At 55.7% G+C, this 26,232-nt stretch overlaps 1 protein-coding gene across 1 annotated transcript in view; it reads right to left on the bottom strand.

Annotated features, from left to right (window-relative positions):
• GPATCH8 (G-patch domain containing 8) overlaps nucleotides 1-17,374 on the bottom strand; it is a 57,044-nt gene extending 39,670 nt beyond the window's left edge. The window contains exons 1-2 of the mRNA XM_075722779.1: nucleotides 17,303-17,374; nucleotides 1,289-1,363 (exon numbers count right to left, since the gene is read on the bottom strand). Coding sequence (XP_075578894.1) covers nucleotides 1,289-1,363; nucleotides 17,303-17,347 — 120 coding nt within the window. The 5' untranslated portion in view covers nucleotides 17,348-17,374. The remainder of the gene's footprint in view (nucleotides 1-1,288; nucleotides 1,364-17,302) is intronic.
• Between the last annotated feature and the right edge of the window lie 8,858 nt (nucleotides 17,375-26,232).

Consider the following 26,232-nt stretch of genomic DNA (forward strand, 5'->3'; position numbering starts at 1 on the left):
GTATTCAGGAGAACATTGAATACGAATTCCCATCTCTGCAGCATTATCTCATGCGTCATCAATTACTGCCATGCCTAAATCTAGCATCATGCCAGCACATTAAGACAGTAGGTACTATATGCAGTGTTCACTGGACCAGAAGAACAGAAATAAGAAGGGGGAAAGGAAACCCTAGAGAAGAAATTAAAAAAGGCAGACCGTGCAATACAAACCAGATCATGGCTGCTTAGCTAATATGGGCCAACTGCTGCGGAAGAAAAATGTCGAACACCCCAAGTTGTGTAAATTTTTTGTAAACATCTAACACGCACACAAACACACACAACACCAACCTACACATGAATGAAAAATATATATTGATCTTTTGCTAACACTAAGTTTCTTCTAAGTGCAGACTAAAGTGAAGAAACTTTAACAGAGGACTTTAATTATTATTAGGGAAAAGAAATACTTCAGAAGTACTTTCTTAACAAAAATCTTGTCTTAATCTTAACAAAAACCTTGTCTTAATCAGAACACCACTAAGTGACCCTCAGTTATTCACTACAAGTTTTCTTGCTCTGGTACTGAAACTGCAAATGAAACTTCGCTAAAGCTAAGCGCCAAACTTAGGCCCAGCTTAGGCTGAACAAGCTATTGTGCCTAAGACCAGCAGAAGATGCTTTGCAAAGAGAAACATTTAAAAGCTCCAAAAAGCTTAAAAAGGTAAAACTAACCAAAACTTAATTTTTCCCCATCTTACGGCTGTACTCTCCACGCCTAATTCAAATTAAAGCAATACTTTGAAGAAATTCAGAGTGCAGTTTCAGATTCATGGCGCAGGACTGCTATACTAATACTGCAATGCATCCGTGTTTCCGTACTGCCAGATGTCATTCTAACGCTTCCCTTTAACACACCAGTAGTTTTCAAAAAATATAAACTAAAAAAGGATCGAAATACATTCTACTGCACTATTCCATCAGGTTTGCATATGAATTAAACTGATTCTTCAACCAAAAGTATAACTTAACAAAATAAATATCTAAGAAAGACTGTATTATTCTGAATAATTTCTGAAATATCAGGTTGAACTAAAATTTAAAGTCACCTATAGCTTTAGGAGAACTACTTAAAGATTAAATCCCAGGCCCACTTAATCTCAGCATGCAATTTACCACAAAAAATTAACCCTGCACTGACAAAAAGATGCCCGCTCCTATCAAATTTGACTGCATTCACATCAAGTACCATCCGATCACGGCCTAAGTTTTGGTGGGTTGATGATGCTGATAAGTGTGTGTCTTACCGATTCTATAGGCTTGTCTAGAGATGCTTGCTCTATCTCCAGGTGCCCTTCTTCATACTGATCAAAGTGATTGCCCTGTAAAAGAAGATGACTGTTAGCTCTACGGCAGAGAAGACATTTCCAACAGTCTAGTTTCAAGATTCAGGTTTGTACGCGGTGTTATGTTTTATGTAATTTTGCTAGCAAAACAAAGTTATGAAATACAGGCTCAATTCAGTACATACGCTATAAAAACAAACCAAATTATTCTAAAAACTAAGCCAATTTGATGATAATCATAAACTATGGAAGCTGGCAAAATATCAAAGATTTATGATGACAATACTTGTGGGGTTTTTTTCTTCAGAAAGCCTATGAAAACACTGACCATAAGCACCAGTGCTGGCCTTAAAACCACACAGGACAAGAAGCAGAAGGAATTGACCCCACCACCACTGTAAAGGGGTTTTTTGTTGTCTTTTCTCTTTTAAAGAGTAAGGCTTTCCTTGCAGCAGGAAACCCAAATTGCTCGAGGCACACATGTAATTTCACACACCTTAAGTCAACAAAAACCCACAGTGGTACCAAACGAGAGCTCTCCCCGTGCCCACAGCACTTGTTCCAGCTCTGAAGCAGCCCTTTCCTTGAATCCAGGCAGCTGCAGAGTGAACCGTTAGTGGAAGTGATCCTCCAACGCGCAAAAAAGCCGCCAGTTTCGAGCCCGAGCAGTGCCCCGAGCCAGCCGACCACGCAGCCACACCAGCACGTACGGTGGCACAACCAACGGCGGGACGCGCGCGCGGGACCGCTTATTCCAAACGTGCCAGCTTAAAGCGTTTGTGAGCACAGTGCACAATGCACAATGGCTATGCAAAAAATGACAGGACTGAGGAACGCATCCGAGGAGAGAGAGACGGACCAAGAGATACACAGGGAAGCACACTAATCAACTCTGCAGATACTCGCACGGCAAAGGAAACGCTACAAAGAACGATAAATCCAAGCACCTCACTTCCTTATGCTGCCAGAGCAACCCCATGAAACACATTTAGTTGTATAGACTGACCATGTATAATAATTAAAGCAGGTAAGAAAATTAAATAGGATTGTTATTATGGCATGCTGTGCCCAGCCTCCACCAGTGTACAGCATACGCACCTCCAGACTGCCGATTTCCGACCAGGCAACCTCTCCCTATCCGACAGCGCCTCGTACGCGCCGTACAACACACGAACGGCAGCCACGGAGCAGAGGCTAGAGCCAAGCAAGCCTCCAAAAGCATCTGCTACGGCAAAGCCCAATCTTTCCACATTTTCGCCAAGCCATTAAGCGTACAGGGCTCATGAGCTAGGAAGGCAAATGGCAGTGTCTGTCCTCCAGAATAACTGCTGGTGCTGGAGCACCATCAGTGTGAACGGCCGTTTCGGCAGGGGGGAGGAAAGAGGAAAAAAAGCAAAAAAACCCACCACACAAACCAAAACTCTGTTGTAGCTCTGGTGTAATTTCAGGGGTTTCTGAAACCTCAAATTCCTGAAGTTGCAAACATGATGAGCCATTTTTGGCCATTCAATAGGTCCACAGCGTAGCCCTAACACTCACCGTCGCTAGCACAGACCTGGAAAGGAAAAAAAAATCTGACTTTCTGGCTGCAAACTCCAAGTCAAACAGGAGAGAGGCCCGCAGCGGAGCTCAGCACAAAAGCCGCCCAAGGGGGTGGTTTGAGCAGGCTCTCCTACGCTCCCCGGGCGCCGCTCAGCGCCACACAGGGCTCTGAAACCCCAGGAGGTGCCGAGGCCTCGGCTGTCACCCCTGCTCCTCTCCCAGGCCCCGCAGTGCCACCGAAATCCTTCTGGCTGCTCAGCGAACACCAAACACCTGGCAGTTTCTATTTGCATCCCAGCTCCACAATTACTTTGAGCAGGAACACCTAGCACCGCTGCCAAAAGAAACATGCTGTCATTCTCCTCCTTTCTACCAACACCAACTTTTTCTTCTGCAAGAATTTTAATGAAAGCCAGCATGCGAAAGAGCAAATTACAGTTGTAATGGACTGCCTGCTGGAATTTTACAAGCCAGGCACCAGCCTCCAAAAATCCTCTGGAACAAGTGTTCATATCCAGTGATGCAAATCTGCAAGAGACCATCTTGACAAAAACCCATTGCCAAGAGAACTTGCTTTGATGCTGGTGCCCCGACTGCCAGCCTATACATCATCTGCTGTCCACAGCAATCATTTACCCAGGCCACGCTCTGCTCCCAGTAGTCGTCTTTCCCACAGCCTCTCCAGAGCAAATCTGGGGTTTAATCTGCAGGCAGCAATCCACTCCCGTCCATTTTTTTTGGACGGCCTTCGAGAAGCGAGCTGAAGGCAAACTTACCATGCACGTGCAGTCGTTGAGCTGCTTCAAGAGGCTAGCAATTCCTGGAGACGGGCACAGTGTGGATATACAGACCGTACACGCGGCTGCTGTGAAGTCAGGGAGCAGAGCACATAAAACCTGCGCCAACAGCAGGACACGGCCCAGCCTCCCAAAAAGTAGCGCCCAAGAGAACAAAAGCAGTCAAGAGCGCACACGCTGTTAATGAATTTGCGCTGTTGCCTACTGAACGCTAGCGAAAACACATTACTAAAACTTCAGATATAAAGAAACTACATCCACAAAACATTTAGTTAACAAACACTTGAAATGCTCACAGCAAAAACAAAGACATACTTCCCCCCCACCTAATTTCACAACGTGATCTGCTGCCTGCAGACAGCTTAGAATACGCCAACTAAATTACCTGGAGCTGGCAAAATATTTCTGCCTACTCACCATCTCCTTCGGCCCGCTGCCTGCCAAGACATTTAAAATTGTTTTTACAAAGGCAAGGGTCAATTCCAGGTTGAAAGCACGCCTTGCTGATCTGAGGCTTTACAACTTGATTTTTCTGTGCTTAAAAACGTCTCCTCCCAGAAACTATGCAAAAGACTGAACGCTCACTATGTCACACCAAATGCAAAGTAGTCGGAAAGCAAATAAAGCCATTCTAAGTTCTAGTGATCCCACTATCATCCACTTTATATATTCTGGGGTTTATTTTATATACTTATATACTTGGGGGTTATTATCTACTTGATATCTACTTTGGGTTTTTTGTTACTGGAGTGGGGGAGTGGGAATGGGTTGCTTGTTTTTACAAATAACAGCAATATTAATGCTAGAGCTTTCAAACGGGCAGGTGCTTCCCATCACCTTGAACTCCCGGGCACGCAAACGCCACCCAAGCCGGCGGGAACAAGCCCCGCTGGGATGCTGACAAACTGCGCCCTGTATGAGGACGCTGGCTGTTACAAGGTTGGTAATTTAAGGCATCGGAATAACAAAGTGTCCAAACCGAACTGAAATCAATACTCATCACAGAGACACTTCTTTATTTATCAATACTTCAAACAAACAAAAAAGGAAACATTTTCCTTCCACCATGAAGTAACTCACCCCGGAAAGAAGCAGGAAGATAACAATCCAACAGTCGTGCTGAGGTCAAATTTATGAGCGTGTTCAGCCTGACCGTGCCTAACAAGCAAGGAGAAAAATGGTTCTCGCTTCTAAGGCCTCAACAAACAGCTTGCTAAAGTGATGCTGTCTGCCATCGTGGCGATCGCAGGCCTTTTGGAACTGGGACTCGGTGGGGCTGGGGCAGCACAGCCTGCCTCTTTGCCTCCTCAGACCCGGGGCTGGCCAAGGGACAAGCTGGGGGAATTCCAGCTGGTTTCCTTCTTTGCCAGTCTTTCAGCCTGGCACATCAAATGGATCCATGTAACATTTCTGTTTTGCTGTATCTTAAGACAATAATCAGAGGAAGAGAAAATACTTTAACATCTAAATCTAACAATTAATTAAACCCTAGATGTTGAATCTGTTGAGAATAAACTACATTTCTGTCAAACGTGAACCATAAGCACAGACCACATTTTAATATGATTTTGATCTGCGTCTTCTGCAGACTTGAGGGATGCTTCCCTCTTCAGAGGAAACCTTTAAGTGAAAAGAAGAATTCAATCCCTACAAAATGGATACCAGGCCATAAACCAACAGCTGCATTAAAGCCAGCACTATTCAAAACCTAATCCCAAACCTTCTTCCCTGTATGACTGTTCTAGAGACACAGCAAAATCCCAGCCCTGCTAGCTAATGGCAAAGTTTCCACCTGCTCCTGTGGACAAGGATTTCAGGGCTGAATGCGGTGGCCTTCTCCCTCCCATCCTCTGCCCCTCCATTTTAAAGCTGCCTGTATCGGGCTTCCTCACTTCCGCTTTGTAAAACAAGACGTGTTGCGTTGCTTATATCACGTTCTTGCAGATGCTACAACCCTAAAACAGCAGAGCAAATAAGATGAGAGGCTTCCACTTAAACATCATTTAATGCTATCACTTTGTGCTGCAGCAAGTGCTCCGATGCTAGGTGCTTCACTACAAGCACACTGAAATTCAATATATTTTACTACTTGGATGAGAAGCAAGGACAAGGCTTCAACATCTAAACGTTCCTTATTACACACCACGCGCACCATTTAGCTCCCTTGTTGCATTCATCTCCAGGAGCCAATATGTTTGCGTCCTGTAATTTTTTGTGTAATATCATCTGAACTTTGGCTACCTACCCATTTGGGTTACTCACAGTCACACGTCCTCTCCTCTCCCCTCCACTTTCCCGCTGTTTGATCTTTGCATGAAGCTCTTCACCAAACCTTAGGTCTTGGAGCCCTCACACACTTAACCGCCGAGTTATGAATACAGCATTTGAAAAATCAACTAGCAAAAGCTGCTTCCATGCAGGATTTTAGACCCTTATTCTCCTTTATTTGGATTGTAAATACTTCAGAGCTCCGGCCCAACAAATACCATTTTGTGCAAGATTCAATGTAGCAGAGTCACTGCATTTTCTGAAACAATTCCAGTTAAATAGCTAAGGGGAAAGAGTACTGCTGCTTCTTTCTTTCTTATAAGGTCCTAAACATTGTAGCAGTGAGACCCAGTCAGTATAATTAAAAAAAAAAAAAAAAAAATTAAGAACTTAATTACACTTTCATCCCAAAATCTTCAGTGGCAAGAATTGTTGCCAATACATGACTCAATGCGAGTGAAATGAATTGTTGATTTAAGCCCATTTATCAGAGTAAGTTTAGTATCACAGAATGAATTACCTCCCCTACACAAAGCACATTTTCATGAAGGTGGGCCAAGACAAAGCATCTAAGGGACACAGAGATACTACTGGGGGGGTGGGGGGGGGGGGGGGAAGCCCTTTTAAAAGCATCTTGACAACTACAAGGCAAAAGAAAATACGCTTTCTCCTTCCCTCTCGCTCCCCCAAAAGGGTGTATCCAAAAGCAGGCCCAACTTCCGAGCACTGCGTTTTCTAAGTCACCTACAGCATCATCCACACAAGCAGGAAAGAATGATGAGTCACTTCAACTGCTTCAAGGCTATTAGACCTCCCTGGATATTAATTACTGGACTGCGCTTTCCAATCCGTCCAAGCACAGAAGATATTAAGATGTCAGCATGCAGAATACATTCCACACAGTGCACATCCCTGACGGGAATTAGCGGTGCCTTTTGTGAAGAGCCCCAAGTTATCCATGTATTATTTCAAAAGAAAAGTAAATGTGGCAGTCTACATTTCAGTAGCTAGGCCAAACCTTGAAACACGGCTCTCATGCGGAGACGGGAGAAAACTACAACAAAGGACTGGGATAATGGAGACGTGAAAGCACTGGTTTTCTTTCAGAAGGCCTTCATTCAGCTGTCCTTTCAGTTACTGCTCAGCACCCGCGCTCAGTTACACAAACGTCAGTATTTATATGAAAGAAGATGATGTAAGTTAGAACAAACAACAGAAGTTGGATACGAAGAGTCTAGAACAAGAATATCTAGGGAAAACGCTGCCTGCTCCACAAGTCACAGGGACGATGCCTTCAGCAGTGTGAACAGAGTAAAATAAGAAAAGACTCGGGCATAAAACCCTGCGCCTGTGCCTAAGAGCACTTCAGTGCAGCAGCGATGCCTGGGGCGGACACGTGCGGAATGCAGCTGCCAAGATGTGAAAGCAGAAACAATCTATTTATGTCCATACTGAACTTCAGGACCAGCTTCGGAAGGTGCACAGAAACACGCGCTCCCGTGGCCGTGCAGTTAATCTAAAGAAAATAATTTTGCAGAAAAGCCTCTCTATACTCATCATCATTATTTCTTAAATGCGCTGGAAAGAGCACAGCATGATCGTGATTGCTTAACTGCACTTGAAAAGAGCACAGTGTGCTCCTTACATATTCAAAAATGAGTTTTACACCGGTAGAATATCAGGACAAGACTCAAAAAAAAATAACATTTATATTACATTTACTTTAGAAAATGGAATTTTAAAACACCAGAGCAAATCAGCACCACTTGTGTATATTCTATTTATCCATCAATTCCATCAATAAACCTTAAACTCCCAAAAATATTAAGTCAAGCCATAAAATTCAGGGTTGTTATCCACAAGTGCCACTTCAAAACATTTAACCGAGCCCACCCCCCACCCCCGAAAGCGCTGAAGGCACTAGGCTGTAAAGCAGCAGCAGCGGCTGAGACACTAGGAATATCTAGAAAGAAAAATGAGCGCCCACAAAAAAGGCCATTTTCTAGCGTAGATAAAGCCACGGCAGACTGCGTTAGCTGCAAATCACAGAATATTTCTCAGCGCCCTCCGGTCCCTGCTCCCGCGGCTGGGAAGCACAGCTGACATTTCCTGCAGCCGCCGCGGGACGGGTCAGCACAGATGCGAGGTCTCAACAGTTGAGCGCAGGAAACCTAAGCAGCATCTGCACACAAGTGAGCAAATGCCACCTCTCCAGAATCCCTGCTGCCTGCGCGCATATGGCACCTTCACAGATTAAGGGGAAAAAAAAAGAAAAAAAAAGACATTGTGATTCCAGAAGCAAATATCTTATTAAATTTAAAGTTTTCTTTTTTAAAGGAGGAGATTGAGCAGTTACAAGACCTTCAGGAGGACAAGGCACCTTAGCGCCCATCGGCTTTTCCCGAAGATGGCTCCGAGCACAGCTCTTGCAAGCGCTCTGCACCCAGGACCCCCGCGTGGGTGTTGCTAGTCCAGCACCCAGACAGACAGACATCGGAATCGCTCTGCAGGGGCTTGACGGAGCACCAGACTCTTGCCTAACGCAAAGACTAGGAATTTCAGCAAACCACGTTCGACATCCATCTCATTTTGTGTTGCGTTTTGCATCTAGTTCTGTTTTTAAAAAGACCTTTCCGGCTGGGTCAGCTGCCAGCAGACCTGCCGGTTCTGCGCAGCTCGAGTGCCCCACCTCTCCCCACCCCGCCTGAGGCGATACGTGCCACCGAGCGCGGCGACAGGGTTACACGCGGGGCAGAGACAGGAGAGGAAAACTGGCTCCGGGCAAGGATCAAATATGGAAGATATAAGTGACCCGGTCTGCTAGTACCACCTCTTATTGTGTTTATTTGTGGGGCTCTGTCAACCACAGCCCTGCTAACCTCACCAGTAAATTTCAGCCAACGCAATGGGAGAGGGAAGGTGTTAAAACCAGATCCAGCTCACCATAACCAATCAACTGTTTATTACACACCACCAAAACGTAATGGGTTTATATTTTCCCCACAAAATCCGTACAAGATCCTATGTACGCTGCTTACGAATCCCAGCCATGCTGCGCTGCTTAAGCTACGCGGGACCTGATGACTCTCTACGATGGAAGATCTCCAAAATGTAACTGATGCAGACAACCCTGTTGACGTTTAGAAATCTATCCAGAGAATTCAAAAACAACTCCAGGAAAGCATAGCTTAGGACTGTTTCTTGAATATTCATTACGCACCCAGAAGAAAACACGTTTTTAAGACCAACACACATCTAGAAGGTGACTCCATCCAACCCTGCTCGCACTGGAAGCTGTCTTGGATAATTTTAAAGGCCGTGTGGTTTCTCAAACTATAAAAAGCAACTTTGTACCGGTACCTGGAAAGCCTTTGTTAATGCTTCCCAGAACAAAATCACCCCTTTTCCTGTTGTTCCCCGTACTGACTGTAAAGACGCAAAAAAATTCAGTTACCCTTTCCTAGCAACACAGAGGTAAAGCATTCACAAACGACAGCGAGCGTTTTCATCACCTTCCGCATGTTATAAATCACTTTCCCAGTCCCTTCCCTGTAAATAAGCAATACAAGCGGTAAGTACGGACACTGCACGTCTTCACGTCTTCTGAAATACCTTAATATTTACAGTCAACATCTTGCGAAAGCTGCAGTGAAACCTCATTTTAGGCAAACACACACATCAATTATTTTGAGAGTACTTAAAATGGAAATCCTCTCAAGTCAATACAACAAAAGCAATCACTTAAGATTTGGATATGAATTTAAATTGGCAACTTTTGAAAGAAGCACCTTGTAATTACATGTTGAGAAGTCAATGGCACCTTTTGTTTACCAAACTAAAAGTTAATTGTCATGGCAAAATTCTACCTGGTAAGTCCAAAAACACCGAAAAAACACCTCCGCGAACACACTCAAGCCCACTCATCGGTCAAGAGCTTTAAACCAGGAAAATGTGCATATGAAAACCTAGTTAGAGCTGTCCAATTAAAAACATGTTCTACAGTTCAGAGATAAACAGCTTGTACAAAGAGGAGTGGAAGCCAGAGGCAGGTCCCTGCTTCGCTAGGCTTTGCATACTTTGGCACCAAGCAAGAACAATTTAATGTCTTTCAGATTCCTACTGCCACTACCAACGCCAGCTATAAATCTGTTCCAGCACACGAGGGATGCTGTTCAGTTTTTCAGCACTTCCAGCAACTGTACCGAAGAGTATTAGCACTGGTCTCACTCACCCAATTTTCTCTCAGCCATGAGAATGTAGAAGATGCTGCTGCTTCCAGCACCCGTGTCTTCATGACTAACAAGGACTTTCAAACGAGAGAGACAGAGAAAATACCCTGATGGGATAGGGTGATAATCATTTAATATCTAGGGTATAATTTATTTACCACTACAAACTTCCAAGCTTCCATAGTATGGTCTTTTTTTTTTTTTAATACGGCGTTTGACTTGATAAAAGATTGTTTCTAAACCAAAATGTCACAGAAAACTTCACTCAGGAGCACGGGAACTGGATTCAAACCCATAACTCATTCCACGAGACTCGGTACCATTCAACATTTTTATCAATGACCGGAGGGGAAACAGAGCAACTGCCGACTCAGTTTGCAGATGAAGCCCAACAAGCAGCAAGCGACAACGCAGACAGGGTGTTTGTACAGAGCAATCCGACCTGGGCAGCGGCGGCCTGAACTCAGGAACACAAAGTCTGCTTTCACAGAGCCCTGTACAAACACACCTGCAGCACAGGGCTGCACCCGAGCGGGCAGGAGAAATCCAAGTGAAAACCTCTTCACGCCATGCAGGAGCAAAAAGGATAAAAACACAGTCCAAGGGTGTGCAACAAAGGAGCAGCAAATAAGAATAAAGTAGTAAAAAAGATGTTTCTCTCTGTACATTATACTGATGGAGTCTATTCTAGACTCCTCTATGCAAGTTTTCCAGTCACAAATGTGGAAAATTTTAAGATGCAGAAAGGCGTAACAATGCAAAGGGAAAGGCAAAGTGCCCTACGATAAGAGAATTCAGAGATCTGTTAAGGCTCTCAGAAGAGGTCAGGACTAAGACAGAAATGTTATATATGCCCTCACATAAGCAGAGGCAGCGTACTAATGTGTGCTTTGGCACAGCAGAGGACATAACAAGAAGCAACAACTAGAAGCTGAAAATAGAAAAATCTAGAAGAAAAATGAAGGAAAATATACCTTTCAGTGGCCAAACTACCAGAACAAGCTACAAAGGGAAATGTTCACCATCACCAGCTGTCTTCAAGAGAAGGAGGGACTGTAGCCAAACACTAATTCCTGGACTGAAAACTGGGTCAAATGGTGGAAACCGAAGGGTGAGACCTGGATATTTAAAGCAGACATCCTAATATCAACTTCTGGCTTTAAAACAGTGAATGGCTAAAATCTTAAATGAGTTAACTGCTCATAGGGCTGCTTGAAGGTGGAAAGTAGCAAGAATTACTACAGGTTTAAAACCGTATGGTAGAAAAAAAAGCATATGTCAACTGAGGAAGTGTTGGCCAAGTGCTTTTTGATCGGATGAACTCCTAAAGCTCTACATCCCCACATAGCGGGTGTTGGGAGACTAGTTAGGAGGGTTTGGTTTTGTTTCAGAGGGGGTGACTCAGAAGAAGCCAACATAGCTTAGACATGGTTTGTGGGACAGCAGAATAAAGCGTTTCCTTTCCTATCCAGTTAACCACGGCAATAGAGAACATCACTGCACGAGAGAAGTGACAAAACATGGAGCAGGGAAAGGTACAACCAAGAGAGGAAAGAAGGTCTATGTAAAATGAACTTACCCCGAGTTCCAAAAATTCTCACTGAAGTTCAGAATCTCCTGTGATCTTCTAAAAATGGAACCAATACTACTCGATCTACTCCGTAACACGTTTTCTCCTAGTCTTCTCCTCCCTTCCCTGCTCACATCGGCAGGCAAAAATCAGTCACAGTTCTGGTGTTCCTGCTGTGCTCAACGGCGAGGTCGGCACATCTTGCCAAGGGCACAAAGAGCAGTGACCTTCCTGTGCTGTGCCTGTATCAGAAACTTAACCCTAATCTAATGATAAATGAGGGTCTCCAAACAATACTGATAGATTTTAGAAAATCTAAGATTAATGGTTAAATAAGAAACATGCCATGGAAAGGGCTACCTCCTGGGCTGCTCTCAACTACATTTGCCAAAGGCAAATTCACGCACCAGGATCTTGTACTGGCTGAAAGCTCAGGATAACATATTTTGCAGAGACTCTAATCCTGTTCTTTCCCTCGTTTCCCCACATTAACTTTCTCTTCTCCCAATTAGTAAAACTAGGCAAAAGAAGATGGCCCTATTTATTTCCTTGCAGCGCAGAGAAAAGCCACCAACTTACTTTGCCACGTAACCCAGGTGCAGCCCTGGCCTGCTGGAGGATATAAAAATCAAACACATTTGCCTCAGGCCGCACCTAAGAAACGAATTGAAGTTGAAGCCACTGACAACATGCGCTCGTTGGAAGGACAGATTTAAAAATTCCACGCTGTCGGCCCAGATGTCCGGTAAGCCCAACTGCCTAAGCTGCTTGGGAACAAAACTTATCCCTGACATTCTGTCGATTAAAGAGCATAAAATCCCCATGCCACCAGCACTCAGCTCAACTTGCTGGAAGCGGCAGGACTAGAAGCACAGACCAGCCCGTGACAGCGATGTGCTCGGTCAGCTCTTCGACTCCTTTTTGGGGTGGGGGGGAACCCGCCTATCTTCTTGGCATAAGCAAAAATACCAGAACCGAGGTTCAGACTGGCCACATTTCAACCCAGTTTAGAAAACCAGGCATTTCTGCTTGGTGGAAGCATTATTCAATTATACAGACTATACAACAAACTAAAAAAACAAGAGACAGAACAGTTTGTGTTCCGTCTGGCTAATGATGCAAGTAAGTGCAATGTACGTAGGAAGAGGAAATTATTGTACACATATACACATATGGCTCATAATATTTCTGCTTCAACAATGAAAAGGAGAAAGATGTAGCAAAAAAAAAAAAACCAAAACATTTTTGTTAACATCTGCAAGTAACTGGGAGCTCCACTGGATTGCAGCGATATGGAGACATCCACAGTATTCATTCTTTGAGTTCAGTCTAGTTAATCTAAAGAACAGCATTACTGCAATTACAAAAATAACACTAAAAAAATATATCTTCGTATTGCAGCAGTCTCATGTATTCACACAGCTTTCAATAACGCTTTTAAAATACTCCGTTAGCGTAGTCGACAGCTATTGTTCACGATTACTTGAAGTTACAATGGTTCGCAAGTTTGTCTCGGCCGCGGGGAAGCCAGTCCGCCAAGGAGACGGCAGAGGCAGACAAGTGACAGACGTCCCTGCGACAGATAAGTAGCACAATCCTTTAACTGAAGGACTAAGCTTGTCAGCAGCCCACTCAAAAATAACCCCGCCAGCAATGGAAAAGGGAAAAAGGTTCGGATTTATTTGGGTAAGCCATCCAGCAGACTTCACTTAGCATTTCAGAGCCTAGAGAGAGGAAAGAGAAGGAGGGTCAGTAATATCCCTCCTCCTTCAGTGATCCATTTCACTGCCTAAAGTCTCCCGAACAAACTGCTGCGCTGCCCTGGTCAGGGAGAGATCAAGTACCACTGGACAGAGCAAAGCTAAATGGCTCACTGGAGCTGCCCTCAGCTTCAGCACCTGCAGAATACAGGCAAAAACGGGAGCCTTGCCTTGAGTTCTTCTAAGGTTTGGGAGCTTCCAGCAAAAAGAGAAGAAGGTCTACACCCTTTGTGCAGCTTCTAAAGCTACACAGCACAGCAAAAGCAGGACAATCCTATTAAAAAACCCCAAAACACCACAAACAAAAGCTGTTTAATCACCTCATTGCAGTGATATCCTCCAGTGCCATTTCCTGCTCCTTTGGCAATTCCAGCTTTCAAACCACCCTTAGCTTTGAGGTTCCTTCCACCCTACCATCTAGAGGACTTGGAATGATTTCCGAGTACATAAGCTTTCTCCTCCCCCTCCACACCACGATCTTTATCCTTAAGGATATCTGACTTTCTTACCCTTATACTAGCTACTCTTTTCCACAGGGTTACTTGTAACCCCATGAGAGGTTCTCCACTCCCTCTGCAGCTTTCTTCATACCCATCACACGGCTTTGGCTGCAGTTACGGGAAGGTCTCCCTCTCGCTCCGATTTCTCCAATCCTCAGTTGATCCCGCTGCTCAACAATCCTCCCCTCGTCGCCTTTTTATGCACTTCACACCATTCGTACCTTCTTTTTCTCGGCTGGTTTAGATCTTTTCCTTCCTGAACCGGTTTCCCTCCAGTGCTGTACGTTTCCACCCCTGCCTTCCCCGATCGCACCGAGCTTCCTTTGGTCAGGTGCAGGGGAGGGAAGACCAGCTTCCAGCAGCTCTCTCACCTGTAATCCACTCCTCTCCAGCACATCAGAAGCTCAGAAACCTGAATATCACCTCTGCTAACCCTGCACTGCCAACCTCATCTCTCCCCTGCCCACTCACCGCTTGACTCGCACTCTTGCCAAACTAATCCTCCCAAACCCAGAATCTTTCCAGTTTATTTCCAGAAAGACGACTGATAACAATAAAGACAACTCTAAAATGCTTTTTCTTCATCCAGGGACTCTCTTCTATTAACCACATCACTAATCCCAAGGCATTTGCCTTCCTTCCAAACAGCTAAAAGGTTCCTTTGACCCATACACTTTACCCCTGACCTTTTGTTTCTGCTCCTCTCTCGAGACAGTTACACATCCTTTTACTTCATCAAGATCACAAGCAGATCACCCAAGAAGGAAATCTGAAGGATCTCTACAGCCTCCCTCCCCCTCGCCATGCCGCGTCCATCCCTGCTTCAAGCTGTGCAATTTTAGAGCACCATCTCCCTTGCGCCGTGCCTAGCTGGGTCTCAGCAGACTAGCAGTAACGTGGGGTCACATTTATTGTCATACTTGGTCAAAGGACAGAAATTTCACCTGCCGAAGCTTAGAATTAAAATTGCTAGAAATTGCGTGAAAAAGGCATTCTTAACACCAACAGAAACACTCCTACAAAGGGAGCCTACACACAAATTTGTGCCTTCACACTAACAGCGTGTCTCATTTTTCCTGTAGTTTTGAGACCAGTATTTTACAGGGATGATCAAAAGCTGCACACTGAAGGCAGGGGTATTTTTACCTATGCTTAGCAACGGTCACAGCGCAGCTTTCACAGCGGACCTGCAAACACTCAGCATAGCAAGCCATTTCCTTTATTCCACACCAGTGTTATAGCTCAAGTGACCTCCATCTAAACATCGAGAGAAAAAAAGTCAAAAAACTTCCCTGAAAGGGATTTTGATGAAGAAGGAAACACAAGGTTCAAAAAGCCTCCTTCCACCAATATACCTCAGAAAAATTGTTAGACTGACCAACTGTCGGGGGTACGCGCACAGGCGCTTGGGCTCCCACCGACTCAGTGCGACCTTGGCCAAGATACTTGGGCCCGGCCTCCCTCCCCTCAGCTCCTCCATAGCTCATCGTTTCCACGTTCAGTCCTCTGCAAGCCTTTACCAACTCCAAGCTGTTCTTCCCAGAGGACCGATTCCCCTTTTCCCTCGAAGGAAGCTTTAACACACAAAATGTCTTTGCACTGGCAAATTTTCAGGGAGAAAAGAAGAGAGAAGTTACCCTACTGTAAAAACAAACCCTGCCTTTTTTATTTTTTGCTCTAGTCTACGGGAAAGACAATGAAAGCCTGATATTTGCCATGGATACAGTCCCAATTAAATATAGTGCCCTTTCTTAAAGTCAAGGGAAAACAGGGTTGTGACTAGGTTATTGTTTCCGAGCATGCTCGGCAGCTTTTAAGATTTCGGCATCGGGTAATGGAGCCCTGTTTCCTCTCTGACATCACTACACATTCTCCCTGCATGACCAGAGCAATGACACAGTAACAGGTTTTGCAGCTACAATTATTTTTTTGCGAAGGGGTTGCCCCACAAAGGGACAAGAACAAGGACGCGGAGCAAAAGGCACGTGTGAACAAGTTGTGCAACACACGACTACAGAGCTCACCCATTTCTTGGGTATATCCTGCAGTACCCGACTTGTTTGAGGTTCCCCATCTCTCCTTTCCCCTCCCAAAGCAAACTATTACGAGAAACGTATTTTCAAGCCCAAGATCGGGCTCGCTGCGCTTCCTGAAACAGGAACTTCAAAACCCAATCAGACCATTTCAATATCAATTACAACTCGTTTCTTCGTTTAAAGAAACGCACGATGCAAACCAGCCCCCGTGTTTGGGGCTGCATTCGGAAGCCGTACCTACAGCTCGCAGCTAAGGTAGTGCAAACGGGCAAACGGTGCAGTCGACCACGCCGACACGTATTTTCTCATGCGTTTCTAACAGAGTTTAATAACGACTTATGAAGCACGCATCCCCTAAAACATCCAGAAGGAACAACATAAATTAATTGCTACTGGATGTCCTGGCTGTTTTCAAGGCTGCACCTTAATGCTACATTAAGTAGAATTACGCAAGCTCCGCAACTATAGAAAAACCTCCCGGATCTTTAGACGAAAGGCAGGAGTTTAGGCAAAAAGCACTGTTCCAACTTCGGGTTCCCAAACCAAGACTGACACATAAAAGCTCATCGATAGCTCTTCTCCAGCTGCGTTTATTCGCACTCCTTTTGTTTTTCTTCCTAACCTCGAGACTCTCTGGGGCTGAAGTCAGAAAACAAAATGTCATTGTTTAGGCTTAATGAGTCAACGTTAATTTCAGCATTCTTTATGTAAAGCCCCTATCAAACAGCAACAGTGGCGTTAACTACGTCGAAAAACTAAAGCTTGGGGGGGGGGGGGGGGGTACAGAAGCAAACGCGTTTCCCACGGGCAGGTCGCGGGCACCCGCGGGGGCAGCCGGGGATGCCTGGCCGAGGTGCGGGGCTGCAGGGGAGCCCCGCGGCGAGGCGGCGGCCCGACCCGCCCCCCGCCGGGCTGCCGCTCCTGCGGCCCCACAGACGGTGAAGACGACCGGAACAAAACACCGAAACCCGCGCTGCTGCGGCCGAGGGCCGCCTGAGCCGGGGCAGCCCCCGCCGGCCGCTCCCCGCCGCCGCCGCTACCACACCGCCGGCCGCTGCCGCCCTCCCCGGGCCGGCCCCCTCCCACGGGTCACCTTGACAGCCCGCCCCGGCCCCCGCGCCCCGCCTTGGTGCCGTTACCCGCCGCCGCGGAGCGCCGGGCCCGCGCACAAAGCCCCGCCGGGGCGGGGGGGTGGGGGGGGGCCCGGCCTGAGGGGGCCGCGGCCGCCCGGGGTAGAGCGAGGCCCGCCCGGCCCCCGCGGCGCGGCCGTTACCTGGAAGTCCCTGTCCTCGTTGAAGCGGGAGAACCTGTCCGCCATTTTGCGCCGCCGCCGCCGCCGCCGCCTCGCTCAGCCCGGCCCGGCCCGGCCCGGCCCCGCGCCTCCGGCCGCCTCCCCTCAGCGCCGCCCCCGCCGCGCCGGGCCGCTGCGCGCATGCGCGGCCCCGCAGGTCACGTGCGCGGCGCAGGGGCGCCCTCACGGCGGCGCCAGCGGTGGGGGGGGGGGGGGGGGGGAGCGGCTCCCTGCCCGGGGGGGGGGGGGGGCACCGGCAGCACCGCGAAGCCTCCGCCGCGGTGGGCCGTGCGTGCGCGCGCCCCGAGCCCCCGCGGCCGTTTGGCACGGAGCGCGCCCCGCGCCTGCGCCCCGCCCCGCCTGCGCGCGCACCCTGGCAACCGAGGCGGGCGCGAGCTGCCGTCGCCCGGCACGCCCCCCCAGCCTCCCGCCCCGCCCCGCGCATGCGCAAAGGCGCCGGGCGGCGAGGGCTCGACCCGCGGCACGGGGGAGGGCGGGAGCCCCGCTTCAGCCTTCCCGCCCTCCCGGCTCGAGCCAATGGGAGCCGCCTCAGCCTCTTGAGTGACGGCAGTGCGAACCAATAGAAGCACGGGCCCGCCACCGCCACCTGGCGTGCGCCGCGGGGGATCGCTGGCTGCTGAGGGGGCGCGTGCGCGGCCTCCCCTCAGAGGGGCCCGGGCGGGAGCGGCGGCGGCGGGGAGGGGCCCCGCTAGCCTGGGGGCCTGCGGCCAGCCCTGGGGCTGACGGTGGGGCCCGGGGCCAGCCCTGAGGCGGGTGATGGTGGCCGGGGTCATCCCTGGGGCTGACGGTGGGGCCCAGGGCCAGCCCTCAGGCAGGTGATGGTGGCCAGGGCCAGCCCTGGGGCTGACGGTGGGGCCCAGGGCCAGCCCTGAGGCGGGTGATGGTGGCCAGGGCCAGCCCTGGGGCTGACGGTGGGGCCCGGGGCCAGCCCTGTGGCGGGTGATGGTGGCCGGGGCCAGCCCTGGGGCTGACGGTGGGGCCCGGGGCCAGCCCTCAGGCAGGTGATGGTGGCTGGGGCCAGCCCTGGGGCTGACAGTGGGACCCGGGGCCAGCCCTGAGGCTGACGGTGGGGCCCGGGGCCAGCCCTGTGGCGAGCTGCGGTGCCCAGCACAAAGCCTGAGCTGGATCCCGGTGCTGGGAGCCAACCCAGCAGCTCACAGCTGAGGTGAAGCACGGTGCCCAGGGCCAGGCGGAGCCATGCCTGTAGCCCTGCTCCCACTCCAGGCCTTCAGCCAGGCCGCAGGGGCCTTGCTTCACCCCTGAGCAGGCAGGCGTGTGCCCAGCTTGCGCAAGCGTGGCTGCATCGCTGCGTCGCTGCGTGTGGTGGCAGAGGAGCTGCGCCCCGGGCCTGCCTGCGCCGTGCGATGCCTGGGGTCTCCGTCTCGCAGCAGCCCGCGGGCCTTTGAGCGCAGGGGCCGCGGCAGGCGAGGCCCTGCGTTTCCATCCACCGCTGCAGCTGTGACCAGCTGTCTCTGAGCGCGGCAGCATGTGTCGCCATCTCCATGCCGTCTCTGACAGCAGGAAAAGCGGATTCCATCTGTCTCGCCGTTCATTCCTTTTCTTTCTCTCACCAGAAGCCTCGCTGCCCGCATCCTGCTTGCGTGCTGCCCTCTGCCGAGGCGGGCTGGGGAGAGAGGAGCTGGGGAGCGGGCCTGCCTTCGCGCCTTCGCCAGAGCCTCCACGTGCGCCGCCGGCCCTGGGGACGAGGTGAACGCCTGCGGCAACGAGCAAGGCCGCGGGTCGGACGCCAGGAGACCGAAGCAGCGGTTGTGTTTTGTGCTGGGCGGCGTGGCTCACGGCAGAGCAGCCCGCCGGAGAACAGGAGATCTGTCGCTGCGGCGTGCCAGGCTGGACCGCGCTGCCAGAACTGCGTGGAGCTCCCTCACGCATCTGCCTCTAACTTGCCGGGAGGGATGCCGCTCTCATCCCGCTGCCCACCGCAGCAGCCTTGCAGAAATCCCCTCGGGAAACCCCCCTAATCCTGGCTCTCTCCCAGGACCGTGCAGCCCCGGGTTTGTGCTGAGGACCGAAGCAGCCTGCGGAGCCCTCCCGCCCTGCCGCTCGTCTGTGCTTTACTCCGCTCCCCCCAGACACCTCAGCGCCGGGGGTCACCCGTCTCGTCCTGCATCCCGGCTGTGTCCCCCCGCCGTGGGACCGCGGGGCCGTCGCCTGGGCCGCCTGGGGTGGTGGTCGTGGTCTCCCTCCCGCTGACGTCCCCGCCGCTCCTGTGCCCCGGGACCGCCTTGCAGCGTAGCCCCGGGAGGCCGGAGAAGCGCCCTTCCAGGAGTCACGGCTGCGTTTTCGGAGGGGACTGTCCCCACCTTGTCCTCCCGAAGCACCCCGACGGCTCCGGGCGAGCGCGGTGGAGCCGGGATCCCTGGCCACGCTGCGCGGAGCGGCCCCACGGGACACGCGTGTCCTGCAGCCACCCCGCCGTGGGTGCCGGGTGGGCACCCTGGGCCCCGCGCCGGGGCCGTGCCCACGAGAGGGAGCTCCTGCTCCACCCAGCCGGGCTGCGGGACCCCCACCCACACCGCGGGACCCCCACCCGCCGTGGGGACCGGCGCCGGGGAGGGCGGTGGCCCCCGCCGCAGGGCCCGGGGGTGCTGGGGGCTTGCGGCCCCTCTCGACGTGGCCCCCCCCACCCGCGGGGTGCACGAAGCCGGTGCTCGCCGGCACCCACGGGTGGGGGGCACCCGGCCCCGCCTGCTTGGACATTGGGACGAGGGGGATCTGGCACCCTAGGGGTGCTGAGCGGGGAGCAGGGGTGCCGCCTCGCACCGCCCCAGGCCCCTCGCCCCCTGCCTCAGTTTCCCTCGGCGCTACCGGGGGCAGCGGGGCCCGGCCGGGGCGGTGGGGAGCTGGGGCAGGCACCGAGCCCACTTTGGGGGCTCAGCCCCGGGAGGGCCCAGGCGTCCCCGCCCGCAGCGCTCGAGGGGAGCGGTGTCCCCAGGCCAGGGGACCCCCGGCGCGTACGTGCACGGCGTGCGCCTACGGGTGCGCGGGGGAGGCCCCTGTCTGCGGGCGGGAGGCGGCGGCCGCGGGCCCCGCTTCTCCTGTAAAGCAGCTTTGTGCGGGGGCTGCGGCCCCCGGCCCCGCCGCTTGCGCGGGAGGAGGGAGCCAGGTGGGCCCCCCTTGGCCTCCCCCCACAGCTGCTGGGGGACAAACCCGCCCCGCTCTGCGCCCCCGCTGCCCCCGGCATGGAGGGGCTGGGCACAGGGACAGCTCGGTGGCCTTGTCGGGCACAGCTTCCTGCCACTGTCGGGCACGGGGACGGCTCAGTGTCCCCATCGGGCACAGCTCTGTGCCCCCTTTGGGCACAGGGCCGGCTCTGTGTCCTCGTTGGGCACAACCCATGCCACCGCTCTCAGGCACGGGGACAGTTCAGTGTCACCCTTGGGCACAGGGACAGCTCAGTGTCCCCATCGGGCATGGGGACAGCTCTGTGCCCCTTGGGGCTCAGGGGTGGCTCAGTGTCCCCGTCAGGGACAGCTCAGTGTCCCCACTGGGCACAGGGACAGCTCAGTGTCCCCATTGGGCATGGGCACAGCTCTGTGCCCCCTTTGGGCACGGGGACAGCTCAGTGTCCCCATCGGGCACAGCTCTGTGCCCCCTTTGGGCACGGGGACACCTCTGTGTCCCCATCGGGCACAGCTCTGTGCCCCCTTTGGGCACGGGGACAGCTCAGTGTCCCCATCGGGCACAGCTCTGTACCCCCTTTGGGCACGGGGACAGCTCAGTGTCCCCATCGGGCACAGCTCTGTGCCCCCTTTGGGCACGGGGACACCTCTGTGTCCCCATCGGGCGTGCGCCGTGCCCGCTCTGGGCGCGGGGGTGGCCCGCTGTCCCACGTCTTGGTGTCCCCGGTGGGCTGGGGACGGCTGGGGTGGCCGTGAGACACCGTGGAGGCAGGGCCGGGCCTCGGGGCCCCGCTGCGGCCCCCCCAGCCTGCGGGGGGGATTTGGGTGGCGCTGGGGGGCACCCGGGGACCCTGAGGGCCACCCCGGGCCCGTGGCGTGGGCTTGCCCGCGCCCCCACGTGCCCCCCGGCGCTGACAAGGGCCGGGTATAAATAGCGGCGGCTCCGTCACCTCCTGTCACCGCCCGGCGCTGGCAGGGTCCCCCCCAATCCCGGCACAGGGAGGGGCAGCCGCGGGGACCCCCCATCCCCCGCCACCACGGGGCCACCGCCCCGCGCACCCCGGCCAGCCCCGGGGGTCCCAGGCATTGCCGTCACCGCCTCGGGAGCGCGGGCCCCGAGCCGGCCCGGGGACAGAGCCCGGTGGCCAGAGCCCCCCACCCGTGGGCACCCCGTGCCGGGGGCTTCCCCGGGGACAAGTGGGACGTGTCCGTCCCCAAATCGGAGCACAGGGGGAAATTCCCGGGGGGGCTGGCGGGGTCGCCAAGCCTCCCGCCGCCCCTGCCTCGCGCCGCCCACGTCCACGGGCAAAGCTCGTCACCGCTCGACCCGCCGGTGCCCGAGCGGCTCTAAAAATACCGCGGCCTCCTGACGGCGACAGCTGCGGTGGCGGTGCCGGGGCACCGGGGGGGCCGGGGCCCCCGGAGGGGTGCGGGGCTGCCAGCCCGGGGTGCCCCAGCCCCCCGCCCGCCGGCCCACGCCCCGTTTCGGGGAGCCCCCGGCCTCCCGCCGCCCCGGGCCCGCCGCCCGCTTCTCCCAGCGGGATGCAGCGAGCCGGCGGCACCGTGCCCGCTCTCGCCCCGCGGCCTGCGACCCCGGGGCCTGGTCCCGGCACGCCGCGGCGGCCGTGCCTCCGGCCGTCCCCCGGCCCTCCCCGAAGGCCCTAATCCATCTCTCGCAGCAGGAGATGCCTAAGCCGCCTTTTCATGCCGGCTCCTCCGCGCGCGAGCTCGCCGCGCTCTCAATGCCGGGCGCTGGCGGGAGATGTGTCGGACAAGCCCGAGGGATCCCTCCCCTGCCAGCAAGGTCAAGGTGCGCTTAAGCCAGCTTCCCCCCGCGCCGGCGCCCCGCCAGCCCCGCTCGCTCAGGCTGGCGTTTGTGCCCCCCCGGCGTGTGGGGCGGAGGTCGGGGACGCGCCGTGGCGGCAGCGGGGTTTGGCCACCCCCGGGGGTGCCGGGGTCACCTCTGCTCCCGGCCCGGGCGCCTGCCGGCTGCCGGGGTGCGGCCAACGCGCTGCGCCCGCTGCCCGCCCGCGCCTCCTGGGCGTCCGCCGCAGCCGCCGGCACCGCGGGCTGGGCCTGGGGTGCCCCACGGCTTGCCCCACAGCTCGCCCCATGGGCACCCCAGGGCATGGCGAGCCCCACGGTGAGCCCCATGGGCACCCCAGGGCATGGCTAACCCCACAGCTCGCCCCACAAGTGCCCCAGGCCTTGGCGAGCCCCACGGGCACCCCAGGGCATGGCTCACCCCACGGCGAGCCCCACAAGTGCCTCAGGCCTTGGCAAGCCCCATGGCTCACCCCACAGGCACCCCAGGGCATGGCTCACGCCATGGCTCGCCCCAGAAGTGCCCCAGGCCTTGGCAAGCCCCATGGCTCACCCCACAAGTCCCCCAGGCCTTGGCGAGCCCCATGGCTCACCCCATGGGCACCCCAGGGCATGGTGCACCCCACAGCTCACGCCACGGGCACCTCAGGGCTCAGGTCACCCCATGGCTCGCCCCACAAGTGCCCCAGGCCTTGGCAAGCCCCATGGCTCACCCCACAGGTGCCCCAGGGGATGGTTCACCCTACAGCTCGCCCCAGAGCTCACCCCAGGGCTCGGCTCACCCCACAAGTGTCCCAGGGCATGGCTCACCCCATGGCTCGCCCCACAGGCACCCCACGGGTACCCCAGGGCTCAGCTCACCCCACAGCTCGCCCCACAGGCACCCCAGGGCATGGCTCGCCCCATGGCTCGCCCCACGGGCACCCCAGGCCTTGGCTCGCCCCCCAGCCCACCTGGCCAGTGCTGCTCACGGGGCCACTGCAGACCGTTAGACCAGTTTAGACCAGTACGAAGCAGGCCTGAGGACAGTGTGCGTGCGGCGCAGCCGGGCACAGGCGTGCAAACGCGCGTGCGCACACCCGTGCCGGCAGAGCTTGCGCACCGGCACCCCCCAACGCTGGCACCCCCCGAGCGCCCGGCCCCGCTCCCACGTCCCCACGCTCCCCTCTCCTGCGGGCGCTGCGCGCGCACGGGCACACGCGTGTGCCGTGTGTGTGCACGCGTGTGCCCGCTCACGCCCGGGGGTGCGGGGGGCCCCGTGGTGCCCGTGCCGGGGGCCCCGCATCCCTCTCTGTTCCCTTGGTGACGGACCCCCGTCCTCCGCTGGCACCTTGAGCCTGCCGCCAGCCAGGGCCTTTGTGGCTGGTTTTAATTAGAGGCTCTTAAGTGTGAAACAAAGCTGGGGGGGGGGGGGGCTTCCTCTGAACTCCTGGGGGACCCCCGGGGGTCCCCGTCCTGCCTGGCATCGCCTGGCGCAGCCGCTCCGTCCCCCGATTTCTGCTTCGCCCTTCCCCCTGCCCATCCCCAGGGGATGGGGGTACCAGGAGCTGGTACAGCCAGAGCCACCCCCCCCCCCCCAAAAAAAATATTGCCCTCCCGTGCGGCGCTGGCCACCAGCCCAAGAGCGGGGCCGCGTGCGGGGCCGGTGCCAGCTGCCGTGCCGGGCCCAGCGTCACCCGTGGGTGCGCGGCGGGGCTCCTGTCCCCAGGGAGGGGGCTCGGGGAGGGGCCGGAGCTGCCCTCCGTGCCCCCGGGGGTGCTGGGCACCGCGGGGTGCTGCGGGGGGCCCGAGGCCAGGACCTGGGGGCTTTCCAGCTGCGTCCCCCATCCCGGCCCTCCTGGGTGCAGGGAGGACCCCGCGAGCACCCTGGCACCCCGGGGTGCTGGAGGAGCCCTGGGGGGAGCAGCTTGCGGGGGGACGGTGCCCGGCTCCAGCCGGGCCCCCGGGGTGCTGGGGACGGGGCGCTGGGTGCCCACCAGCATCCCCCCCGTGCCGCACTGGGATGAAGTGGGAGCGGAGCCGTGGGGCGGTCGGGGCTCCTGGGTCCCCCCCACCCTGAGCAGCTCTTGGGGGGCTGCGAGGGGGAGCCCGGGGGGAGCTGGGCTTGGCCCCGTGCTCCCAGCGATGCCCGGCCTGGCCTCCGGCAGCACCCACCCTCTCCTGCTGGGTGCCATGTGGGTCCCCGTCCTCGCAGGGCCCCCTCTGCCCGGGACGCCAAGCACAGACCCCCGCAGGGAAGCTTTCGGGAAGGGGCAGGACCCTCTCCCGCCCAGCTGGCCCCTGGCAGTGCCTGGCAGCGTGGTGACAGGGACGAATGGAGCCAAAGGCGTCCCCCGGCCACCCGGCACGGCCCCGCGAGGGGACACCCCGAGCCAGCGGGACCCCAGCCCAGCCCACCCAGGGTCCCTCCGGGCGCTGGCTGCCAGGTCCGCTCCGGGTTCCCCCCGCCCCAGGAGGGCTCAGCCCCCGCTCCCGGGGACCCCCTGTGCTGAGCCACCGGCACCCCGCAGCGAGGCCGGGGAGCATGGGGACAGCCCCAGCCCCTGCCACCCCCTCTGGAAGTGACACCCCCCCGCCCCCGGAAAGAAGCCAAAATCCGAAGTTTTTAGGAAGCCAAGATCCACGTGGCTGCGCGGACGCCCCTGCACCCCCTCTGTCCCCGGCCCCGGCTGGCGAGGCTGCGGCGAGGGGCGAAGGGCGAAGGCCACCGAGGCGGGGGACACCGTGGGGACCAAGGGGGGGGGGTCACACAAAGCAGCCCCCGCACCCACGGGCCCGGGGCGGCCGCCCCACGTCGCGCCTGCATGCGGGGAGCAGGCCAGGGGCCCAGGATCCGGCTTCGGCTCCGGCCCCCGCAGCCGGCGCCCTGCCAGGCCTTCGCCAGCGGCCTCCCCGGCCGGGACCCGCTGGGCGGCCGCCAAGCTCCGGCCGTGCCGAGCCGCCCTCCCCGGCACATGGCGGCAGCGGGCTCGGCGCGCTCCCCAAAGGCGGCACCCCTGGGCGCCCCCCAGGCGGGGTACGGGTGGGCGCCCGCCCGCTGGCACCCATCCCACCCCGGCCGACTCCCCGCGACCACCACCCCGGCCTCGTCCGGGGCCGCGGGGACCCCTCCCTCCCACCCTGGACCCCTTGGCAGGAGCGGGGAGCCCCCGGACCCTGCCAGCCGCCACGGTGACGACCGGCACGTCCCGGGAAAGCCGATGGGTTGGGGGCCATCGTGTGCCCCCCCCCCCCCCATCCAGGCTTTGATTTCTGGAGCCCCCCCTGCCCTTCCCCCTCGGCCAGGAGCCGCGCAATGGTTTCAATTACGCTCTGAAAGGCGGTGGGGCCCTCTTTTCACGGCAGCCCGGGTTTCTCCTGCTCACAACAAAAGCTTAAGTTACAGGAAAGGGAGAGAAAGGGAGGGAGGACGGCGGGGAAGGAGGCAGCCAGCAGCAAGCCCCTCGCCCCCCCAGAGAGGAGCGGGACGGGGGTGCCGGGCTGCCCGCCGGGTCCCCCCCCCCCGCCTGCCCCGGCCTTGGGATGCTGCTTTGGGAGGGGCAGCCCCCCCAGCCCTCTGCCAGAAGTTGGGGTGATTGTTTCTTTCCCTAACGAGGGTCTCTGGTGTGTCCCAGTTCCCCCCCCCCCCCCCAGTGTGTTCTGGACCCCCCCGATGTGTCCTGGATCCCCCCCTGCCATGTCCTGGGTCCCCTCAGTCTGTTCTGCGCCCCCCCCAATGCGTCCCAGATCCCCCCGATGTGTCCTGGACCCCCCCCCAATGTGTCCTGGACCCCCCCCAATGTGTCCTGGATCCCCCCAGTGTGTCCTGGACCCCCCCCCAATGCATCCCGGACCCCCCCGGTGTGTTCTGGACCCCCCCCAACGTGTCCTGGATCCCCCCCCAGTGTGTCCTGGACCCCCCCCAATGTGTCCCAGATCCCCCCCAGT

The sequence above is a fragment of the Pelecanus crispus genome, chromosome 18 (assembly GCF_030463565.1).
Source record: "Pelecanus crispus isolate bPelCri1 chromosome 18, bPelCri1.pri, whole genome shotgun sequence".
Classification (NCBI taxonomy): Eukaryota; Metazoa; Chordata; class Aves; order Pelecaniformes; family Pelecanidae; genus Pelecanus; species Pelecanus crispus.